The 21,567-nt window shown below is 44.3% G+C and overlaps 1 protein-coding gene across 1 annotated transcript in view; it reads right to left on the bottom strand.

Moving 5' to 3' along the window:
• LOC106586841 (protocadherin-17) overlaps positions 1–14,234 on the bottom strand; it is a 55,434-nt gene extending 41,200 nt beyond the window's left edge. The window contains exons 1-3 of the mRNA XM_014174553.3: positions 10,592–14,234; positions 9,388–9,446; positions 9,048–9,220 (exon numbers count right to left, since the gene is read on the bottom strand). Coding sequence (XP_014030028.2) covers positions 9,048–9,220; positions 9,388–9,446; positions 10,592–13,072 — 2,713 coding nt within the window. The 5' untranslated portion in view covers positions 13,073–14,234. The remainder of the gene's footprint in view (positions 1–9,047; positions 9,221–9,387; positions 9,447–10,591) is intronic.
• Between the last annotated feature and the right edge of the window lie 7,333 nt (positions 14,235–21,567).

The raw sequence follows: 21,567 nt of genomic DNA, 5'->3' as shown, positions 1-21,567 counted from the left end.
ACTACAGTACTGTCCACCTGATGACTACAGTACTGTCCAGGGACCTGATGACAACAGTACTGTCCAGGGACCTGATGACTACAGTACTGTCCACCTGATGACTACAGTACTGTCCACCTGATGACTACAGTACTGTCCAGGGACCTGATGACAACAGTACTGTCCAGGGACCTGATGACAACAGTACTGTCCACCTGATGACAACAGTACTGTCCACCTGATGACAACAGTACTGTCCAGGGACCTGATGACAACAGTACTGTCCAGGGACCTGATGACTACAGTACTGTCCACCTGATGACTACAGTACTGTCCACCTGATGACAACAGTACTGTCCACCTGATGACAACAGTACTGTCCAGGGACCTGATGACTACAGTACTGTCCAGGGACCTGATGACTACAGTACTGTCCACCTAATGACTACAGTACTGTCCAGGGATGTGATGACAACAGTACTGTCCACCTGATGACAACAGTACTGTCCAGGGACATGATGACTACAGTACTGTCCACCTGATGACAACAGTACTGTCCAGGGACCTGATGACTACAGTACTGTCCAGGGACCTGATGACAACAGTACTGTCCAGGGACATGATGACTACAGTACTGTCCAGGGACCTGATGACTACAGTACTGTCCAGGGACCTGATGACTACAGTACTGTCCACCTGATGACAACAGTACTGTCCACCTGATGACAACAGTACTGTCCACCTGATGACAACAGTACTGTCCAGGGACCTGATGACTACAGTACTGTCCAGGGACCTGATGACAACAGTACTGTCCACCTGATGACTACAGTACTGTCCACCTGATGACAACAGTACTGTCCACCTGATGACTACAGTACTGTCCAGGGACCTGATGACTACAGTACTGTCCACCTGATGACTACAGTACTGTCCACCTGATGACCACAGTACTGTCCAGGGACCTGATGACTACAGTACTGTCCACCTGATGACAACAGTTCTGTCCAGGGACCTGATGACAACAGTACTGTCCACCTGATGACAACAGTACTGTCCACCTGATGACCACAGTACTGTCCAGGGACCTGATGACCACAGTACTGTCCACCTGATGACTACAGTACTGTCCAGGGACATGATGACTACAGTACTGTCCACCTGATGACAACAGTACTGTCCAGGGACCTGATGACAACAGTACTGTCCACCTGATGACTACAGTACTGTCCAGGGACCTGATGACTACAGTACTGTCCACCTGATGACTACAGTACTGTCCACCTGATGACTACAGTACTGTCCAGGGACCTGATGACAACAGTACTGTCCAGGGACCTGATGACTACAGTACTGTCCACCTGATGACTACAGTACTGTCCACCTGATGACTACAGTACTGTCCAGGGACCTGATGACAACAGTACTGTCCAGGGACCTGATGACAACAGTACTGTCCACCTGATGACAACAGTACTGTCCAGGGACCTGATGACTACAGTACTGTACACCTGATGACAACAGTACTGTCCACCTGATGACAACAGTACTGTCCACCTGATGACTACAGTACTGTCCACCTGATGACAACAGTACTGTCCAAATGATGACCACAGTACTGTCCACCTGATGACAACAGTACTGTCCAGGGACCTGATGACTACAGTACTGTCCACCTGATGACAACAGTACTGTCCAGGGACCTGATGACTACAGTACTGTCCACCTGATGACTACAGTACTGACCACCTGATGACAACAGTACTGTCCAGGGACCTGATGACCACAGTACTGTCCAGGGACCTGATGACTACAGTACTGTCCAGGGACCTGATGACCACAATACTGTCCACCTGATGACAACAGTACTGTCCACCTGATGACCACAGTACTGTCCAGGGACCTGATGACCACAGTACTGTCCACCTGATGACAACAGTACTGTCCACCTGATGACCACAGTACTGTCCAGGGACCTGATGACCACAGTACTGTCCAGGGACCTGATGACAACGGTATTGTCCAGGGACCTGATGACCACAGTACTGTCCAGCTGATGACAACAGTACTGTCCACCTGATGACTACAGTACTGTCCAGGGACCTGATGACAACAGTACTGTCCAGGGAGCTGATGACAACAGCCATTCCATTCCAAGACACTTCTGTCTCTGACTATGGGAAATGAGAGCCAGCCCCATTTCAAGTAAAGTCTTCCACTATGTTTCTGACTGCAGACAAACTGTGACTATTACCCCTTTCACAGACAGACTTTTGTATGTTGCCTGTAAAACAATTCTGGCAATAGTCTTTAGAGCCTAATTAATACAGTCCCATTTTTGCCACGTTCTTGCCGGGATCAGCCTATTATATCACCCGTGCACATGGCGGCTGGTTCAAGAGTGGGAGTAGATATGGGCCGATGTGGATGGACATCTATTTTAATAAATCCATTGAATTTACACCATCACAAAGAAACCCATTATTCATTTGTTTTAAGCAGGTCCTCAGAAGTAATGTACAGTATATTTGGAGATAAACTATATACAGTTGAAGTCGGACGTTTACATACACCTTAGCCATATACATTTAAACTCTGTTTTTCACAATTCCTGACATTTAATCCTAGTAAAAATTCCCTGTCTTAGGTCAGTTAGGATCACCACTTTATTTTAAGAATTTGAAATGTCAGAATAATAGTAGAGAGAATGATTTATTTCAGATTTTATTTCTTTCATCACATTCCCAGTGGGTCAGAAGTTTACATACACTCAATTAGTGTTTAGTAGCATTGCCTTTAAATTGTTTAACTTAGGTCAAACGTTTCGGGTAGCCTTCCACAAGCTTCCCACAATAAGTTGGGTGAATTTTGGCCCATTCCTCCTGACAGAGCTGATGTAACTGAGTCAGGTTTGTAGGCCTCCTTGCTCGCACACACTTTTTCAGTTCTGCCCACACATTTTCTATAGGTTTGAGGTCAGGGCTTTGTGTTTGCCACTCCAAAACCTTGACTTTGTTGTCCTTAAGCCATTTTTTCACAACTTTGGAAGTATGCTTGGGGTCATTGTCCATTTGGAAGACCCATTTGCGACCAAGCTTTAACTTCCTGACTGATGTCTTGAGATGTTGCTTCAATATATCCACTTCATTTTCTTACCTCATGATGCCATCTATTTTGTGAAGTGCACCAGTCCCTCCTGAAGCAAATCACCCCCACAACATGATGCTGCCACCACAGTCTGGCTTTTTTATGGCAGTTTTGGAGCAGTGGCTTCTTCCTTGCTGAGCAGCCTTTCCGGTTATGTCGATATAGGACTCGTTTTACTATGGATATAGATACTTTTGTACCTGTTTCCTCCAACATCTTCACAAGGTCCTTTGCTGTTGTTCTGGGATTGATTTGCACTTTTCGCACCAAAGTACGTTCATCTCTAGGAGACAGAACGCGTCTCCTTCCTGAGCGGTTGACGGCTGCGTGGTCCCATGGTGTTTATACTTGCGTACTATTGTTTGTTCAGATGAACGTGGTACCTTCAGGCGTTTGGAAATTGCTCCCAATGATGAACCAACTTGTGGAGGTCTACAATTTTTTTTCTGAGGTCTTGGCTGATTTCTTTTGATTTTCCCATGATGTCAAGCAGAGAGGCACTGAGTTTGAAGGTAGGCCTTGAAATTCATCGACAGGTACACCTCCAATTGACTCAAATGATGTCAATTAGCCTAACAGAATCTTCTAAAGCCATGATAAAATGTTCTTGAATTTTACAAGCTGTTTAAGACACAGTCAAATGAGTGTATGTAAACTTATGACCCACTGAAATTGTGATACATTGAATTATAAGTGAAATAATCTGTCTGTAAACAATTGTTGGAAAAATTACTTGTGTCATGCACAAAGTCGACGTCCTAACCGACTTGCCAAAACTATAGTTTGTTAACAAGAAATTGTGGAATGGTTGAAAAACAAGTTTTAATGACTCCAACCTAAGTGTATGTACATTTCCGACTTCAACTGTATACTAAAGTATGTGGACACCACTTTAAATTTGTGGATTTGGCGATTTCAGCCACACCTGTTGCTGACGTGTATAAAATCAGGCACACAGCCATGCAATCGCCATAGACAAACATTGGCATTAGAATGGCCTTACTGAAGAGCTCAGTGACTTTCAACGTGGCACTGTCATAGGATGCCACCTTTCTGACAGTTTGTCAGTTTGTCAAATTTCTGCCCTGCTAGAGCTGTCCCGGTCAACTGTAAGTGCTGTGGAAACGTCAAGGAGCAACATCGGCTCAGCCGCAAAGTGGTAGGCCACACAAACTCACAGAACAGGACCCCCAAGTGCTGAAGCGCGTAGCGTATAAAAATCGTCTGTCCCCGGTTGCAACACTCACTACCGTGTTCCAAACTGCCTCTGGAAGCAATGTCAGCACAAGAACCGTTCGTCGGTAGCTTCATGAAATGTGTTTCCATGGCCGAGCTGCCGCACACAAACCTGAGATCACCATGTTCAATGCCAAGCGTCGGCTGGAGTGCTGAAAAGCTTGCCACCATTGGACTCTAGAGCAGTGGAAACACATTCTCTGGAGTGATGAATCACGCTTCACCATCTGGCAATCCAACGGATGAATCTGGGTTTGGCAGATGCCAGGAGAACGCTATCTGCCCCAATGCATAGTGCCAACTGTAAAGTTTGGTGGAGGAGGAATAATAGTCTGGGGCTGTTTTTCATGGTTTAGACTAGGCCCCTTAGTTCCAGAAAAGGTACATCTTAACAATGCAGCATACAATGACATTCTAGACGATTCTGTGCTTCCAACCTTGTGGCAACAGTTTAGGGAAGGCCCTTTCCTGTTTCAGCATGACAATGCCCCCGTGCACAAAGCGAGGTCCATACAAAAATGGTTTGTCGAGATCGGTGTGGAAGAACTTGACTGGCCTGCACAGAGCCCTGACCTCAACCCCATCAAACATCTTTGGAATGAATTGTAACCCCAACTGCAAGCCAGGCCTAATCGCCCAACATCAGTGCCCGACATCACTAATGCTCGTGGCTGAAAAGAAGCAAGTCTCCGCAGCAATGTTCCAACATCTGGTGGACAGCCTTCCCAGAAGAGTGGAGGCTGTTATAGCAAAGGGGGGACCAACTCCATATTAACGCCCATGATTTTGGAATGAGATGTTCAACAAGCAGGGGGATAAATAAGGGGATAAATACAGTGCATTCAGAAAGTATTCAGACATTTTGTTACGTTACAGCCTTATTCTAAAATATATCTTTTTTCCTTCTCATCAATCTACACACAATACCCCACAATGACGAATCAAAAACAGGTTTTTAGAAATGTTGGCATATGTATATAAAAAAAAACGAACAGAAATACCCTACTTACATAAGTATTCAGACCTTTTGCTATGAGACTGGAAATGTAGCTTAGGCGCGTCATGTTTCCATTGATCATCCTTGAGATGTTTCTACAACTTGATTGGAGTCCACCTGTGATGAATTCAATTGATTGGACATAATTTGAAAAGGTACACGCCTGTCTATATAAGGTCCCACAGTTGACAGTGCATATCATAGCAAAAACCAAGGCATGAGGTCAATGGAATTGTCCCTAGAGCTCTGAGACAGGATTGTGTCGAGGCAAAGATCTGGGGAAGGTCCCCAAGAACACAGTGGCCTCCATCATTCTTAAATGGAAGAAGTTTGGAACGACCAAGGCTCTTCCTAGAGCTCGCCGGCCAAACTGAGCAATCGGGGGAGAAGGGCCTTGGTCATGGAGGTGACCAAGAACCTGATGTTTACTCTGACAGAGCTCCAGAGTTCCTCTGTGGAGATGGGAGAACCTTCCAGAAGGACAACCATCTCTGCAGCACTCCACCAATCAGGCCTTTATGGTAGAGTGGCCAGACGGAAGCCACTCCTCAGTAAAAAGCACATGACATCCCACTTTGAGTTTGCCAAAAGGCAAAGGGTCTGAATACTTATGTAGATGATATTTCAGTTTTTTATGTTAAATTTGCAATTTGAAACCATTTTAAAAAACCTGTTTTTTGCTTTGTTTATTGTGTGTAGATTGATGAGGGGAAAAAAACAATTGAATCCATTTTAGAATAAGGCTGTAACGTAACAAAATGTGGAAAAAATCAAGTGTTCGGAATATTTAACGAATGCACTGTACATGTAAAAAAATATATATATATATATAGTTTACTGATCATTCTTATAACTCTCAGATAAAGGACAAACACACTTCAGAACAAACTTCGTTTTGAGACTGTTGTTCCATGTAGGGAATCTTTTATTTGATGTGTTTCTATTGGCTTATAGCAGTAATGCCAAATTCAATGTTTCATCCAATAATATTTTCATATATATTTTTTTAATACCTTAAGGGGTCTTAAAATTCTAAATCAAATAGATAAATGATCCTTGGTATGACCATCTTAAAACAATTCCATATGTTAGAACCCCCCCCCACCCCACCCCTGGCTAACACAGAGCTTGGACTCTAGAGGGTGATTAAGACAAGTCCCAGGCTTTTGGTCTGGACTAGGCCTTGGCTACTAAGCGCCTGCAAGTGAAGCGAAAAAGAATCCACTTGTTAAAGCAGTTAAAACAATAACAAAGTGTACTCCCCATCACTGTTTGGGGAGGGGGGATGGGGCTAGAGAAATGTAACCACTCTCAAATTCAAAGACAGAGCTATGGATACAATAACTGACCATCCATGATATCAGAAGTATAGTTTTAACCATGTTTTGAAGCTATACAGTGTGATTACATTTTCTTTGTTTACAAACATTGCGGAGTAAAAACAAGCTTATATTTTGGGATCTGATGGGGAAAGAATGTTGAACTACTGGGCTTCCTGAGTGGCGCAGCAGTATAAGGCACTGCATCTCAGTGATGGGACAAGACTGTAACTACCAATTGGATATTACGAAATTGGGGAGAAAAAGGGGTGAAATAAAATAGAGAAATGAATTTACTTCTGGTGTACCAAAATGCAATGTTGGTGTGATCAAGTCGTAAGCCGTAGGCAGAACTTTATCGCAATAATGACTAGGTTGGTTATACATTTCATATAAAACAAAAAGTAGGCAAAAAGTTGATGGGATGCTAAAGTTGATGGGATGTTAAAGTTGGCGGGATGCTACTTGACAGGATGTCAACTTTTGACGGGATCCCGTCAACTTTAGCATCCCGCCAACTTTAGCATTGTGCCAAGTTTAGCATCCTGTCAACTTTAGCATCCCGCCAACTTTAGCATTGTGCCAACTTTAGCATCTCGCCAACTTTAGCATCCCGCCAACTTTAGCATTCCGCCAACTTTAGCATCCCGCCGTCAACTTTTGACGGGATCCCGTCAAATTTAGCATCCCGCCAACTTTAGCATTGTGCCAAGTTTAGCATCCTGTCAACTTTAGCATCCCGCCAACTTTAGCATTGTGCCAACTTTAGCATCTCGCCAACTTTAGCATCCCGCCAACTTTAGCATTCCGCCAACTTTAGCATCCCGCCGTCAACTTTTGACGGGATCCCGTCAAATGTATCATCCCGCCAACTTTAGCATTGTGCCAAGTTTAGCATCCTGTCAACTTTAGCATCCCGCCAACTTTAGCATCCCGCCAACTTTAGCATTCCGCCAACTTTAGCATCCCGCCAACTTTAACATCCCATCAACTTTAGCATGCCGCCAACTTTAACATCCCATCAACTTTTTGCCTACTTTTTGTTATAAATGAAATGTATAACCAACCTAGTCATTATTGCGATAAAGTTATGCCTATGGCTTACGACCAACATTGCATGTTGGTACACCAGAAGTAAATTCATTTCTCTATTTTATTTCACCCCTTTTTCTCCCCAATTTCGTAATATCCAATTGGTAGTTACAGTCTTGTCCCATCACAGAGATGCCGTGCCTTATACTGCTGCGCCACTCAGGAAGCTAAAGTTGGCGGAATGCTAAAGTTGGCGGGATGCTAAAGTTGGCGGGATGCTAAAGTTGGCGAGATGCTAAACTTGGCACAATGCTAAAGTTGGCGGGATGCTAAAGTTGACAGGATGCTAAACTTGGCACAATGCTAAAGTTGGCGGGATGCTAAAGTTGACGGGATGCTAAACTTGGCGAGATGCTAAAGTTGACGGAATGCTAAAGTTGACGAGATGCTAAAGTTGACAAAAAAACGTCTTGGTTTGGAAGATGTATATGGGAGATGTGCCTCATCGTATCACACAGAAAAAGAGCTACATAAACCAATCATAATCCGACAAGTGGTGAAAAGCACTTGACTGGTGGAAAGTGTTTCAAACTCATCAACGCTTGTATGTATTGAGAACATCAACAAGACTTTTGACATAACTGGCACGAAATACTCCTATTTATCATTCCCTATCGTACATACATCTTTACCATTCTAACAGTCTATTAAAGGCACCTGAGAAAGAAAGCATTCTGTCAGCAGTCACCAAAAGCTACATGTCTGTTTGTACTGAAAGTGTCTGTCATGCTCTTTTGTCCCTGTCTTGTGATTCAAGCAAGGCTTGCAGAAAGTTCATAATCAAATAATGAAATGTTCAAATGAGACAGCCATAGAGGTACACTTTACAATGCTTATGAGCTCGTTTGATTGCTAAAGCTGGCAGAGGATGTTTGAACATCATTTCCTTCAGTCAATGGACCCTTTTATCCGCTTAACTATCATCTATTTTCCACTATGGCGCCTTCATGTAATCTTGGCAGTGTAGTTCAACATTTCTGCACCAGCACTGAGCTACAATATGAAGCTGTCTCACAGAGCTAAGATTTCATTACTGCTGCAAAGAATTCATACTGTTACAATCTCTTTTAAGTATTACGATTTCAGTAATCTCTTTGAGGTGTACACAGTGTAATCATCATTTACTTTAGCTTTACACTGAGAGCGGTTCTGTAGGATTAGGGATAGACAGACTGTCAACACACGTGTTTGTAGTGCATGTTGGCTTGGTGCAGGGGTCTGATACAAGGGTCTGTTAAGTGTCTTCACGATGTCAGAGAGAGAGAGCTTCCACTCACCCTGGTCAAGAGGCTGGCCATTAACTGCTGTGGCTTTCATCTTGAGGGCCTCCCTGGCAGACGTGTTGCAGGCACAGCCTTTATTAGTATCCAGGTCACTATCAGCCTGGTCACTATCACCATGGCCACTGTCTCGGAGGCTCGCTCGCTCTGCATCCTTAAAAGTTGAGCTGCTGCAGGATGGGGAGAGAAACATGAAATAAAAAATAACTCACTGGTGGAAGTGTCTATCTTTCTTGTGATCGCCTCTGCGCCCTATTTGACATGCTTGGCCTGATGCCTTGATATTGACTACGATGCAAACTGAGGTGGTTAGGTAGTTATCATTTAGCGACCTTACCTTTGAGCAAATGGTTGCCTGTTGGCCATGTTATTCGGCTCCGAAGGAAAATTATCCGTCTGAGAATAAAATCAGAGAGAATTATTAGTTTATTGTGCTCCAGACATTTTTTTTCTCCTTTTATGTATGCAACATGAGATATTTAAAGGACATGCCCATAGCTATGGCTTGGCCTGAATTCTGATCTGTACATTTGAATCATTTAGGAATATATGAAACATGGTAATAAAATATATTCCAAAGTGGTACCCTGAAAATAACAAATCTCCTTCATGTCCATACTATATGTGCCTGCTTGGCGAGGGTGAGCAGTAATGCAGCAGCCACTGTCATCTGCATCCACGTTTCTACTTATCATGAGAATTATTGTGTTTGTGTTGATCACACCCACATGCCCTAGCAACATGCCCTAGCAACAGACCTTGTCATCAGTGTTATCATCTCGGAGACTGTCCTAGATATTTACATCATTAACAACTGAAAAACACTGCTGTGCTAAATACAATTACATGCATTCCCTGTCAATTGAATATGCTGGCTTGCATAAGCAACCCTGTGATTTTGTACAAGGTAGAGCTGGACCCTGGTAAAGGCCTTATCGTGCAAACATTGGATTTGGATTTATGGAACTGGCCCATGTTTGTGGATGGCAAGAAATGGGATTGTAAGGTTATGCTGTATGCATCTAGCTGTCTGGCACATAATATTTCACTAATGTGATCAGACAAGCTGCCGTCCAATCCCACATTTCGGGCAGGGTTTTGTTTTCACAGACGGCTCTGGCAGTGGCAGCACAGCAGCGCAGTCCAAGACTCACATGGTTTGCATATCTAACAGAAATGGGTTTCTGATTATTCAGACCACCTGTAAGGTGCTGCTAGAAGCAACTCATAATGGGCCAAATGGTTAGGATCTCTGTGGAGGAGGAAGTTGATTGCAAACAGTCTATTCAAGCACGATAACAACCGGTGCCAACATATATTTGAATACATTTCTTCAATATGGCGTATTATCCTGTATCGGCTGCATTTTTTAAGTACTTCAATTGGAAATATTGTAAGGCGCTAGACAGGGAATAAAAATGATCAGAAGGATGTGTGATTGCATGGTGCCTGAGAGTATTGATTTGAAGAATTACCTCTCTTGTGGCAGATTAGAATTCATGAATGGAGAATAAAAGGCTGACAATGATTCTGTTTCTTACCTGTATCACTGACATTCTATTCATAGGAGTCTCTGTGGTAAGCCCTGCAAAGCTTGAGTGACAGCCAGCCCGAGGTACCGTCAGGCTGTTGAAAGTGGTTTTCAGGTACATGACCTCTGACCTGGGCAGCGTGAGAGGCAGTGGGCTGGTCGCCTGGTAGTCGAAACAGATAGGCGAGGTGATGAGAGACGGGCTGCTCACCACGTTCATCCTGCTCACAGAGTCCCTCTCCTCCACCTCGCTCTGCACCAGCATGATGTCGCTCTTGTTGATCCTCTTCTTCTTGCCGTTTCCAACCGGGGGATTGGAGTTGGAGTACTCGGCCATACGGCAGTTATAATTCTCAGCCTCCTTATCTTGATGCTTGGACTTAACGGCGATGGTAGTCATGACAGCCAGGAGCATGAGGGAGATGATGCAGAGGGTGATGATGAGGGGCAGGGACATGTCCCAGTGCTGCTGCTCCCCGCTGGCGCTGGACTCCCCTGCTGTCATGGCTCCTGTGTTGGCCTTAATAATCAGCTTAGCCACGGCAGACAGCGGGGGCTTGCCGTGATCGGTTACCTTCACTACCAGCTCCACAGCTGGGGCCACGTCCTCCCACACAGCATGGGCAGTCCTCACCTCGCCGGCCACAGGGTCCATCTCAAACAGGTGCTCCTCGTTACCCTCCCAGATCTCGTAGGTCAGACGACCGCTCTCCCCGTGGTCCTGATCGACTGCTCTCACTGTGGTCACTATGTACCCCAGGCCTACATTTCTAGGTACCATGATTTCCGCAGTATCATTTAGCAGGAGGGGTAATACAATAACTGGTAGATTGTCATTGACGTCAAGCACACTGACCCTGACGGTGGCACTGCCCTCCATATGAGGAGACCCTGCGTCTTTAGCTTGAACTTTGAACTCAAAGAACTTAGTTTGTTCGTAGTTGAAAGACCTTGATGCGTATATGGCTCCGTTGGTAGGATTGACAGACACGTAGGTGTAAACTGACACGTCTCCGATGTGCGACGGTAAAATGGAGTAAGACACAGTTCCATTCTGACCTATATCTGGATCATGAGCCAGAACTGAGCCTAAGTACTCCCCTGGGATATTGTTCTCAGGCACCTGGAGCACGTACACTGTCTTGGTGAAACGTGGTGCGTTATCATTCTCATCTAAGATTTTCACTGTAAATGATTTGGTGTAATTCAACGAAGGTATTCCGTTGTCTCTGGCCACTATGGTCACATTATATTCGTCTTTCAGTTCCCTGTCTAGAGGTCTGTCTGTGAGCAGAGTGTAAAAATTATCATTGTTTTCCTGCAGCCTGAATGGTACATTGCCAAGCACCCTGCACTGGAGCTGGCCATTCCTCCCAGAATCCTTATCAGTGACTCTCACCAGGGCGATGACAGATTCTGGAGGCGCTGCCTCACTGATAGCTCCCTGGCGGACGGAGACAAAACTTATAACGGGCCAGTTATCATTCTTGTCAAGCACTTTGACTGAAATCTTACAATGGCCAGGGATGGGGTTAGGCCCCAGGTCCATGGCCTGCACGTCAAATTCAATGGTTGGATTATCCTCATAGTCAATTTCTCCCTGAATCTTAATGACACCTGTTTTGGGATCAATAGAAAACAACTCCTGGACTCTATCGGATGCATATCCACTGAAAGAATAGACTATCTGTCCATTGCTGCCCTCATCTTGGTCAGTTGCATTCACATCTATCAGCATTCTTCCAGGCGGTGAGTTTTCAGGAAGCTCCAGCATGTAGCCGGGTTTGTCAAATACCGGGCTATTATCATTTGAATCAGTAACTCTCACATTGATTTGCATGGACCCTGATCTTGGATACTCGCCTCCATCAATGGCTGTCAAAAGGAGGGTGTGATGAGACTGATCTTCCCTATCTAGAGGGCGCTGAACCACCAATTCAGGATAGATGGTTCCATCACCCCTCAATTTCAAGTCCAAAGAAAATGTATTGTAATCATCTCTGGTGACCTGATAAGTCTTTATTCCGTTTTGTCCAGAATCTGAGTCGTGTGCAATTGTTAAAGGGAACCGTGTCCCAGCAGCTGCATTCTCTGAAATATCAATATTGATGTGATCTGAGGGGAAACTGGGGGAGTTGTCGTTTATATCCACTACATCAATCTTGATCATGCATATTTCCTTGTCGTTGGCAAACACTTCCATGGAGAGCTGACACTTGGGGTTGCGTTTGCACAATGTCTCCCTGTCAATCCGCTGTTTGGTAAAAAGCAGCCCACTCTCCGAATCCACATCAATGAGATGTGGAGCAGAATTCTCCAGAACTCGAAAGTTCGATTTTTTTCCTTTCTCCACGGGTCCAAATCCGGCATCCTTAGCAATGTTTCCGATAACAGTTCCAGGTCCCTGCTCCTCCGGAACAGAATAATTGAGATTTTTCAGTGTCCGGGCTTTAGCCCAGAAGAGAAGGAAAAATAGAACAGGAAGACGCATATCCCTTTACTGTGTAGGATGCGCGTGCTTAAAAAATGTCCCTTTTAACTTCCAACCTGTTGATTTGTCCAGGTGCCACACTACGACTAAAATCACAAGAGACAGGTAGTTTTGTATCCAAGACGACAGAGGATATTTAATCGATTTATGAGCCAGCCTTTTCCCTCTTTTAAGCGGTTATTCTAACCTCCTTCACATGCCATAAACAGCTATGATGAACTCTTTCTGTAAACAAAGATGAACGCCCAAAGACATATCACGCATTCGCCTAAAGCAATACACAATTGAACATGTGGCAGACGTGATTCACTTGTGCGATGAATATAATATATTTAGTGATTTTAAAGCGTTCATGATTTCCCTTGTTGCTACAAGGTTACAACCGTTTGTTCAACACTCTATGCTGAAGGTTAGGCAGTACAAATGCGCAAAGCCCATGCGGCATCTACACCTAGTTTACAGAAAAATACGGAGATATTCATTCATTTAACTACACATTTTCCAGCGTAGCCGGCTACCATCTACAGTACACAGTATACTTTTTTTTTCTCATGTGAGAGCTAGGCTACACACTGTTGCATATAGGTTATGAACATGTAGGCTACATGAACTAACCCATAAAGTATCCTATAGCAGATGCACCAATAAATATGCTCCTTCGGGACCACGTTTTACATCCTTTCATTCACGAACATCTGGAGAGCGATAAGGACTTTTGCCCGATAATTGTCCTATAATCAGTCCAGTAATCCGGTAATCCAGTCCAGTTGGACCTTGTGCTCTTGCATCCTGCATTGATTCGGGGTAAGAGCATCAACACTGCCTCTTTAGAGGTTACACAAATCCAAGAAATCAGGTGCACAACGTTGTAGATTTTCCGATATGCTCAAAAATATATATATATTTTTTTCTGTGTTCAATTCTCCAGTCACGTCAACAGTTGAAAACAGCTCGTCTTGGCATTGAGATCTGGTTACCTCTAGAATCCTCAATACGCCCTACACCGACTCCAGTTTATATCTTGGTGCATTTAACATGTTTCTGATCGTCTTTCAGCCAATGAGTGAAACAGTGACAGATCCTGCCTTGGGGGTTTTCTCCAATAGGTCTGGCAAGTTCGCATTGAAGGAGGGCTGTTCCGCTGGTACGTGACTCACTTACTGATGTGAGCGCACTGAGCAGAGAGCTGGAGATGAAAACGTGCTTGTGGATGTTGTTCCGAATACATCTGGATGTGCAGTACAGATAGTGTGTGGATCATAGAAAAATGTCGGAATAGGAATAAATATAAAAAGACTGATAAAACCTGTGAGGGTTTGGGTAGAGTGGTGACCCAGTGCTTGACTTGGACTGACATTTTGGGTGAAAATTGTTATATTTAGATGCAGGAGCTCCACAATACTTTTAAACTAATATTCTATAAGAGGAACCAACCTGGTCTCAGAGCATTATTATTCTGTACATAAATCCGAGATACTCTATTTAGTATGATATGTTACGTTTGGCATGGTATGTATTAATTTGTGGATGTCCATCATCCATTTCGTATGATATGTTACAAATAACAATTCATATGATATGTTAGGAATTTGCTAAATGTTTGATATGTTGCGAATTCCAATTTGTTGTTGCTAATGTTACCTAGGGTAGGGGCTAGGGGAAGGTTTAGCTAAAAAGGTTAAGGTTGGGGTTAAGAGAAGGGTTAGATAAAAAGGTTAAGGTTGGGGTTAGGGAAAGGGTTAGATAAAAAGGTTAAGGTTGGGGTTAGGGGAAGGGTTAGATAAAAAGGTTAAGGTTGGGGTTAGGGGAAGGGTTAGATAAAAAGGTTAAGGTTGGGGTTAGGGGAAGGGTTAGATAAAAAGGTTAAGGTTGGGGTTAGGGGAAGGGTTAGATAAAAAGGTTAAGGTTGGGGTTAGGGGAAGGGGAAGGGTTAGATAAAAAGGTTAAGGTTGGGGTTAGGGGAAGGGTTAGATAAAAAGGTTAAGGTTGGGGTTAGGGGAAGGGTTAGATAAAAAGGTTAAGGTTGGGGTTAGGGGAAGGGTTAGATAAAACGGTTAAGGTAGGGTTTAGGGGAAGGTTTAGATAAAAAGGTTAAGGTTGGGGTTAGGGGAAGGGTTAGATAAAAAGGTTAAGGTTGGGGTTAGGGGAAGGGTTAGATAAAAAGGTTAAGGTTGAGAGCTCCTGCCCAAGTCAAGCACTGGTCATACCAGAAAGAGCTCATTAAAGGTGGTCAGTCCTGTTCAAATCAAATCAAATTTATTTATATAGCCCTTCTTACATCAGCTGATATCTCAAAGTGTTGAACAGAAACCCAGCCTAAAACCCCAAACAGCAAGCAATGCAGGTGTAGAAGCACGGTGGCTAGGAAAAACTCCCTAGAAAGGCCAAAACCTAGGAAGAAACCTAGAGAGGAACCAGGCTATGAGGGGTGGCCAGTCCTCTTCTGGCTGATCTGGGTGGAGATTATAACAGAACATGGCCAAGATGTTCAAATGTTCATAAATGACCAGCATGATCAAATAATAATAATCACAGTGGTTGTCGAGGGTGCAACAGGTCAGCACCTCAGGAGTAAATGTCAGTTGGCTTTTCATAGCTGATCATTGAGAGTATCTCTACCGCTCCTGCTGTCTCTAGAGAGTTGAAAAAAGCAGGTCTGGGACAGGTAGCACGTCCGGTGAACAGGTCAGGGTTCCATAGCCGCAGGCAGAACAGTTGAAACTGGAGCAGCAGCACGACCAGGTCGACTGGGGACAGCAAGGAGTCATCATGCCAGGTTGTCCTGAGGCATGGTCCTAGGGCTCAGGTCCCCCGAGAGAGAGAAAGAAAGAAAGCAAGAAAGAGAGAGAGAAAGAGAGAATTAGAGAGAGCATACTTCAATTCACACAAGACACTGGAGAAATACTCCAAATATAACAGACTGACCCTAGCCCCCCGACACATAAACTACTGCAGCATAAATACTGGAGGCTGAGACAGGAGGGGTCAAGAGACACTGTGGCCCCATCCGATGATACCCCCGGACAGGGCTAAACAGGCAGGATATAACCCCACCCACTTTGCCAATGCACAGCCCCCACACCACTAGAGGGATAGCTTCAACCACCAACTTACCATCCTGAGACATAGCCCACAAAGATCTCCGCCACGGCACAACCCGAGGGGGGGCGCCAACCCAGACAGGAAAATCGCGTCAGTGACTCAACCCACTCAAGTGACGCACCCCTCCTAGGGACGGCATGGAAGAGCACCAGTAAGCCAGTGACTTGGCCCCTGTAATAGGGTTAGAGGCAGAGAATCCCAGTGGAGAGAGGGGAACCGGCTAGGCAGAGACAGCAAGGGTGGTTCGTTGCTCCAGTGCCTTTCCGTTCACCTTCACACTCCTGGGCCAGACTACACTCAATCATAGGACCTACTGAAGAGATGAGTCTTCAATAAAGACTTAAAGGTTGAGACCAAATCTGCGTCTCTCAAATGGGTAGGCAGACCATTCCATAAAAAATGGAGCTCTATAGGAGAAAGCCCTGCCTCCAGCTGTTTGCTTAGAAATTCTAGGGACAATTAGGATTCCTGCGTCTTGTGACCGTAGCGTACGTGTAGGTATGCACGGCAGGACCAAATCGGAAAGATAGGTAAGAGCAAGCCCATGTAATGCTTTGTAGGTTCGCAGTAAAACCTTGAAATCAGCCCTTGCCTTAACAGGAAGCCAGTGTAAGGAGGCTAGCACTGGAGTAATATGATCACATTTTTGGGGTTCTAGTCAGGATTCTAGCAGCCGTATTTAGCACTAACTGAAGTTTATTTAGTGCTTTATCCGGGTAGCCGGAAAGTAGAGCATTGCAGTAGTCTAACCTAGAAGTAACAAAAGCATGGATCCATTTTTCTGCATCAATTTTGGACAGAAAATATCTGATCTTTGCAATGTTACGCAGATGGGAAAAAGCTGTCCTTGAAACAATCTTGATATGTTCGTCAAAAGAGAGATCAGGGTCCAGAGTAACGTCGAGGTCCTTCACAGTTTTATTTGAGACGACTGTACAACCATCAAGATTAATTGTCAGATTCAACAGAAGATCTCTTTGTTTCTTGGGACCTAGAACAAGCATCTCTGTTTTGTCCTAGTTTAAAAGTAGAACGTTTGCAGCCATCCACTTCCATATGTCTGAAACACAAATTTCCAGCGAGGGCAATTTTGGAGCTTCACCATGTTTCATTGAAATGTACAGTTGTGTGTCATCCGCATAGCAGTGAAATTTAACATTATGTTTTCGAATGACATCCCCAAGAGGTAAAATATATAGTGAAAACAATAGTGGTCCTAAAACGGAACCTTGAGGAACACTGAAACAGTTGATTTGTCAGAGGACAAACCATTCACAGAGACAAACTGATATCTGTCCGACAGATAAGATCTAAGCCAGGCCAGAACTTGTCGTGAAGACCAATTTGGGTTTCCAGTCTCTCCAAAAGAATGTGGTGATCGATGGTATCAAAAGCAGCACTAAGGTCTAGGATCATGAGGACAGATGCAGAGCCTCGGTCTGACACCATTAAAAGGTAATTTACCACCTTCACAAGTGCAGTCTCAGTGCTATGATGGGGTCTAAAACCATACTGAAGCATTTCATATACATTGTTTGTCTTCAGGAAGGCAGTGAGTTGCTGTGCAACAGCTTTTTCAATTTTTTTTGAGAGGAATGGGAGATTCGATATAGGCCAATAGTTTTTTATATTTCTGGGTCAAGGTTTGGCTTTTTCAAGAGAGGCTTTATTACTGCCACTTTTAGTGAGTTTGGTACACATCCAGTGGATAGAGAGCTGTTTATTATGTTTAACATAGGAGGGCCAAGCACAGGAAAAAGCTCTTTCAGTAGTTTAGTTGGAATAGGGTCCAGTATGCAGCTTGAAGGTTTAGAGGCCATGATTATTTTCATCATTGTGTCAAGCGATATAGTACTAAAACACTTGAGTGTCTCCCCTGATCCTAGGTCCTGGCAGAGTTGTGCAGATTCAGGACAACTGAGCTTTGGAGGAATACGCAGGTTGAGCCAGAAAGGCGGGTCATGCCAGAGGCTGGTACCAGGCTACTTGGGGTGGCAGGTAGCCTAGTGGTTAGAGCGTTGGGCCAGTAACTGAAAGGTAGCTGGATGAAATCCCAGAGCTGACAACGTAAAAAATCTGTCGTTCTCCCCTTGAACAAGGCACTGTTCCCCGGTATACCGTCATTGTAAATAAGAATTTGTTCTTAACTGACTTGCCTAGTTAAATAAAAGTTAAACAAATTCAGAACAACAGCCCTGTTTTTTTTCTGACTGTGGAAATGCTTGCGGACATGATCACCCAAAATAACTTTGTACAGCATGTATCCAATACTCCCATTCCACCCAATTATAATTTTCATATTACTGTAATGACACATTTTGATTTGGTCTTGTCTCCTTTCACTGCAGGGTCTGATAATGACTGTGGTTCGTGATTCAAGAATACAGGCTGTAAGTGAGTCGCTATAGATAGAAGTCTCACAAGAGGATAAAACTAAAGAAAAAGCACTATCACAGTGGTGACATAACAAGTCGTCAGTTCCTATAAGGGATTATTGGTCTACGTGGGGTTATGCTCTCTATTCAGAGAATGTTTCCTATTTCATATCGTTCCACCTTTTCTATGCACTAGCCGTAGTTATTATCACCGACAGATCCTGGGAAGATCGACTGACATTTAATCCATTCTTCTTTCCAATCAGGTGACATTTGCATTTGAATTCTCACCTGACCAGAGCAGTGCAATACCGGTCTCCTAGGTAATACACAGGTACGCACCGACATATTCTTTCTTAGAGGGAATAATGTCAGTGTAAGGGCAAGATCAGTGTGGTTGCAGGTTCAGCATTAAATTGCTTGTTGCTCCTCGCTCTAAATCAACCTTGAGTTGTCCCCAGGTTAGTTTATATTGTCTGGAACATGCTACCATCTTTCTCTGGGGAGCATCAACTTTGCCAGCCCAGGGTGCAGCCTGCATAAATTGGACATTTCTGCAGGTGAGAGATAAGAGCAACAAAGGCAAGCTGTAATTATCATTCCGTCTGTTAAACTCCCCCTGGAAAGGACAGCTATTGACAATACTGTTTGCATTGACACACTCATCCATTTTTCTTACTATTATCATAGCTCCCTTTGAATGAATGTGAAATTCAGATCCATAATGCATACCTCTATCCTCCACGTGTGCCTCTCCATTTCCCAATAGTTTTTTGTTGTTGTGGAGATTGAAGAGCCTGTGACATGACGAGAATCTTGCCCCCCCCCGCCCCCCCCCCCCCGAGCATATTGCTTTTCTTTCAGCGATCAACTTTCATCTGCATCTGTTTGTGGCATGAACACATGGGTGAATTGATTGTTTTACTGTGAATTGATCCGCAGTCAAATGTGCATCACAATGCCACTGCACATTTTGAGCTGCTGTAATACTGGAGAAGCCGGAATGACAAGTAGTAAACAGTAGTTGCACAGGTTCGAGCATGAATACAATATTTAGCCTATCTCCATTATGAAATTCACTTTCCACCTTGTAACGGCGTGATTATAGGGTGAGAGGAAACTGTTTATCACCTCATATCTGAGTCACAGCCTGCCTGTACAGTATTTCACCTCATATCTGAGTCACAGCCTGCCTGTTTATCACCTCATATCTGAGTCACAGCCTGCCTGTTTATCACCTCATATCTGAGTCACAGCCTGCCTGTTTATCACCTCATATCTGAGTCACAGCCTGCCTGTTTATCACCTCATATCTGAGTCACAGCCTGCCTGTTTATAACCTCATATCTGAGTCACAGCCTGCCTGTACAGTATATCACCTCATATCTGAGTCACAGCCTGCCTGTTTATCACCTTATATCTGAGTCACAGCCTGCCTGTTTATCACCTCATATCTGAGTCACAGCCTGCCTGTACAGTATATCACCTCATATCTGAGTAACAGCCTGCCTGTTTATCACCTCATATCTGAGTCACAGCCTGCCTGTTTATCACCTCATATCTGAGTCACAGCCTGCCTGTATATCACCTCATATCTGAGTCACAGCCTGCCTGTACAGTATATCACCTCATATCTGAGTCACAGCCTGCCTGTATATCACCTCATATCTGAGTCACAGCCTGCCTGTTTATCACCTCATATCTGAGTCACAGCCTGCCTGTTTATAACCTCATATCTGAGTCACAGCCTGCCTGTACAGTATATCACCTCATATCTGAGTCACAGCCTGCCTGTTTATCACCTTATATCTGAGTCACAGCCTGGATGTTTATCACCTCATATCTGAGTCACAGCCTGCCTGTACAGTATATCACCTCATATCTGAGTAACAGCCTGCCTGTTTATCACCTCATATCTGAGTCACAGCCTGCCTGTTTATCACCTCATATCTGAGTCACAGCCTGCCTGTATATCACCTCATATCTGAGTCACAGCCTGCCTGTACAGTATATCACCTCATATCTGAGTCACAGCCTGCCTGTAAATCACCTCATATCTGAGTAACAGCCTGCCTGTTTATCACCTCATATCTGAGTCACAGCCTGCCTGTACAGTATATAACCTCATATCTGAGTCACAGCCTGCCGGTACAGTATATCACCTCATATCTGAGTCACAGCCTGCCTGTTTATCACCTCATATCTGAGTCACAGCCTGCCTGTACAGTATATAACCTCATATCTGAGTCACAGCCTGCCTGTACAGTATATCACCTCATATCTGAGTCACAGCCTGCCTGTTTATCACCTCATATCTGAGTCACAGCCTGCCTGTTTATCACCACATATCTGAGTCACAGCCTGCCTGTATATCACCTCATATCTGAGTCACAGCCTGCCTGTACAGTATATCACCTCATATCTGAGTCACTGCCTGCCTGTACGGTATATTAGTCTCATATCTGAGTCACAGCCTGCCTGTTTATCACCTCATATCTGAGTCACAGCCTGCATGTTTATCACCTCATATCTGAGTCACAGCCTGCCTGTACAGTATATAACCTCATATCTGAGTCACAGCCTGCCTGTTTATCACCTCATATCTGAGTCACAGCCTGCCTGTTTATCACCTCATATCTGAGTCACAGCCTGCCTGTTTATCACCTCATATCTGAGTCACAGCCTGCCTGTATATCACCTCATATCTGAGTCACAGCCTGCCTGTTTATCACCTCATATCTGAGTCACAGCCTGCCTGTTTATAACCTCATATCTGAGTCACAGCCTGCCTGTACAGTATATCACCTCATATCTGAGTCACAGCCTGCCTGTACAGTATTTCACCTCATATCTGAGTCACAGCCTGCCTGTTTATCACCTTATATCTGAGTCACAGCCTGCCTGTTTATCACCTCATATCTGAGTCACAGCCTGCCTGTACAGTATATCACCTCATATCTGAGTAACAGCCTGCCTGTTTATCACCTCATATCTGAGTCACAGCCTGCCTGTTTATCA

This window comes from Salmo salar, chromosome 25 (genome assembly GCF_965601325.2).
Source record: "Salmo salar chromosome 25, fSalSal1, whole genome shotgun sequence".
Taxonomy (NCBI): domain Eukaryota; kingdom Metazoa; phylum Chordata; class Actinopteri; order Salmoniformes; family Salmonidae; genus Salmo; species Salmo salar.
This window is presented reverse-complemented; position numbering and strand designations above follow the sequence as displayed.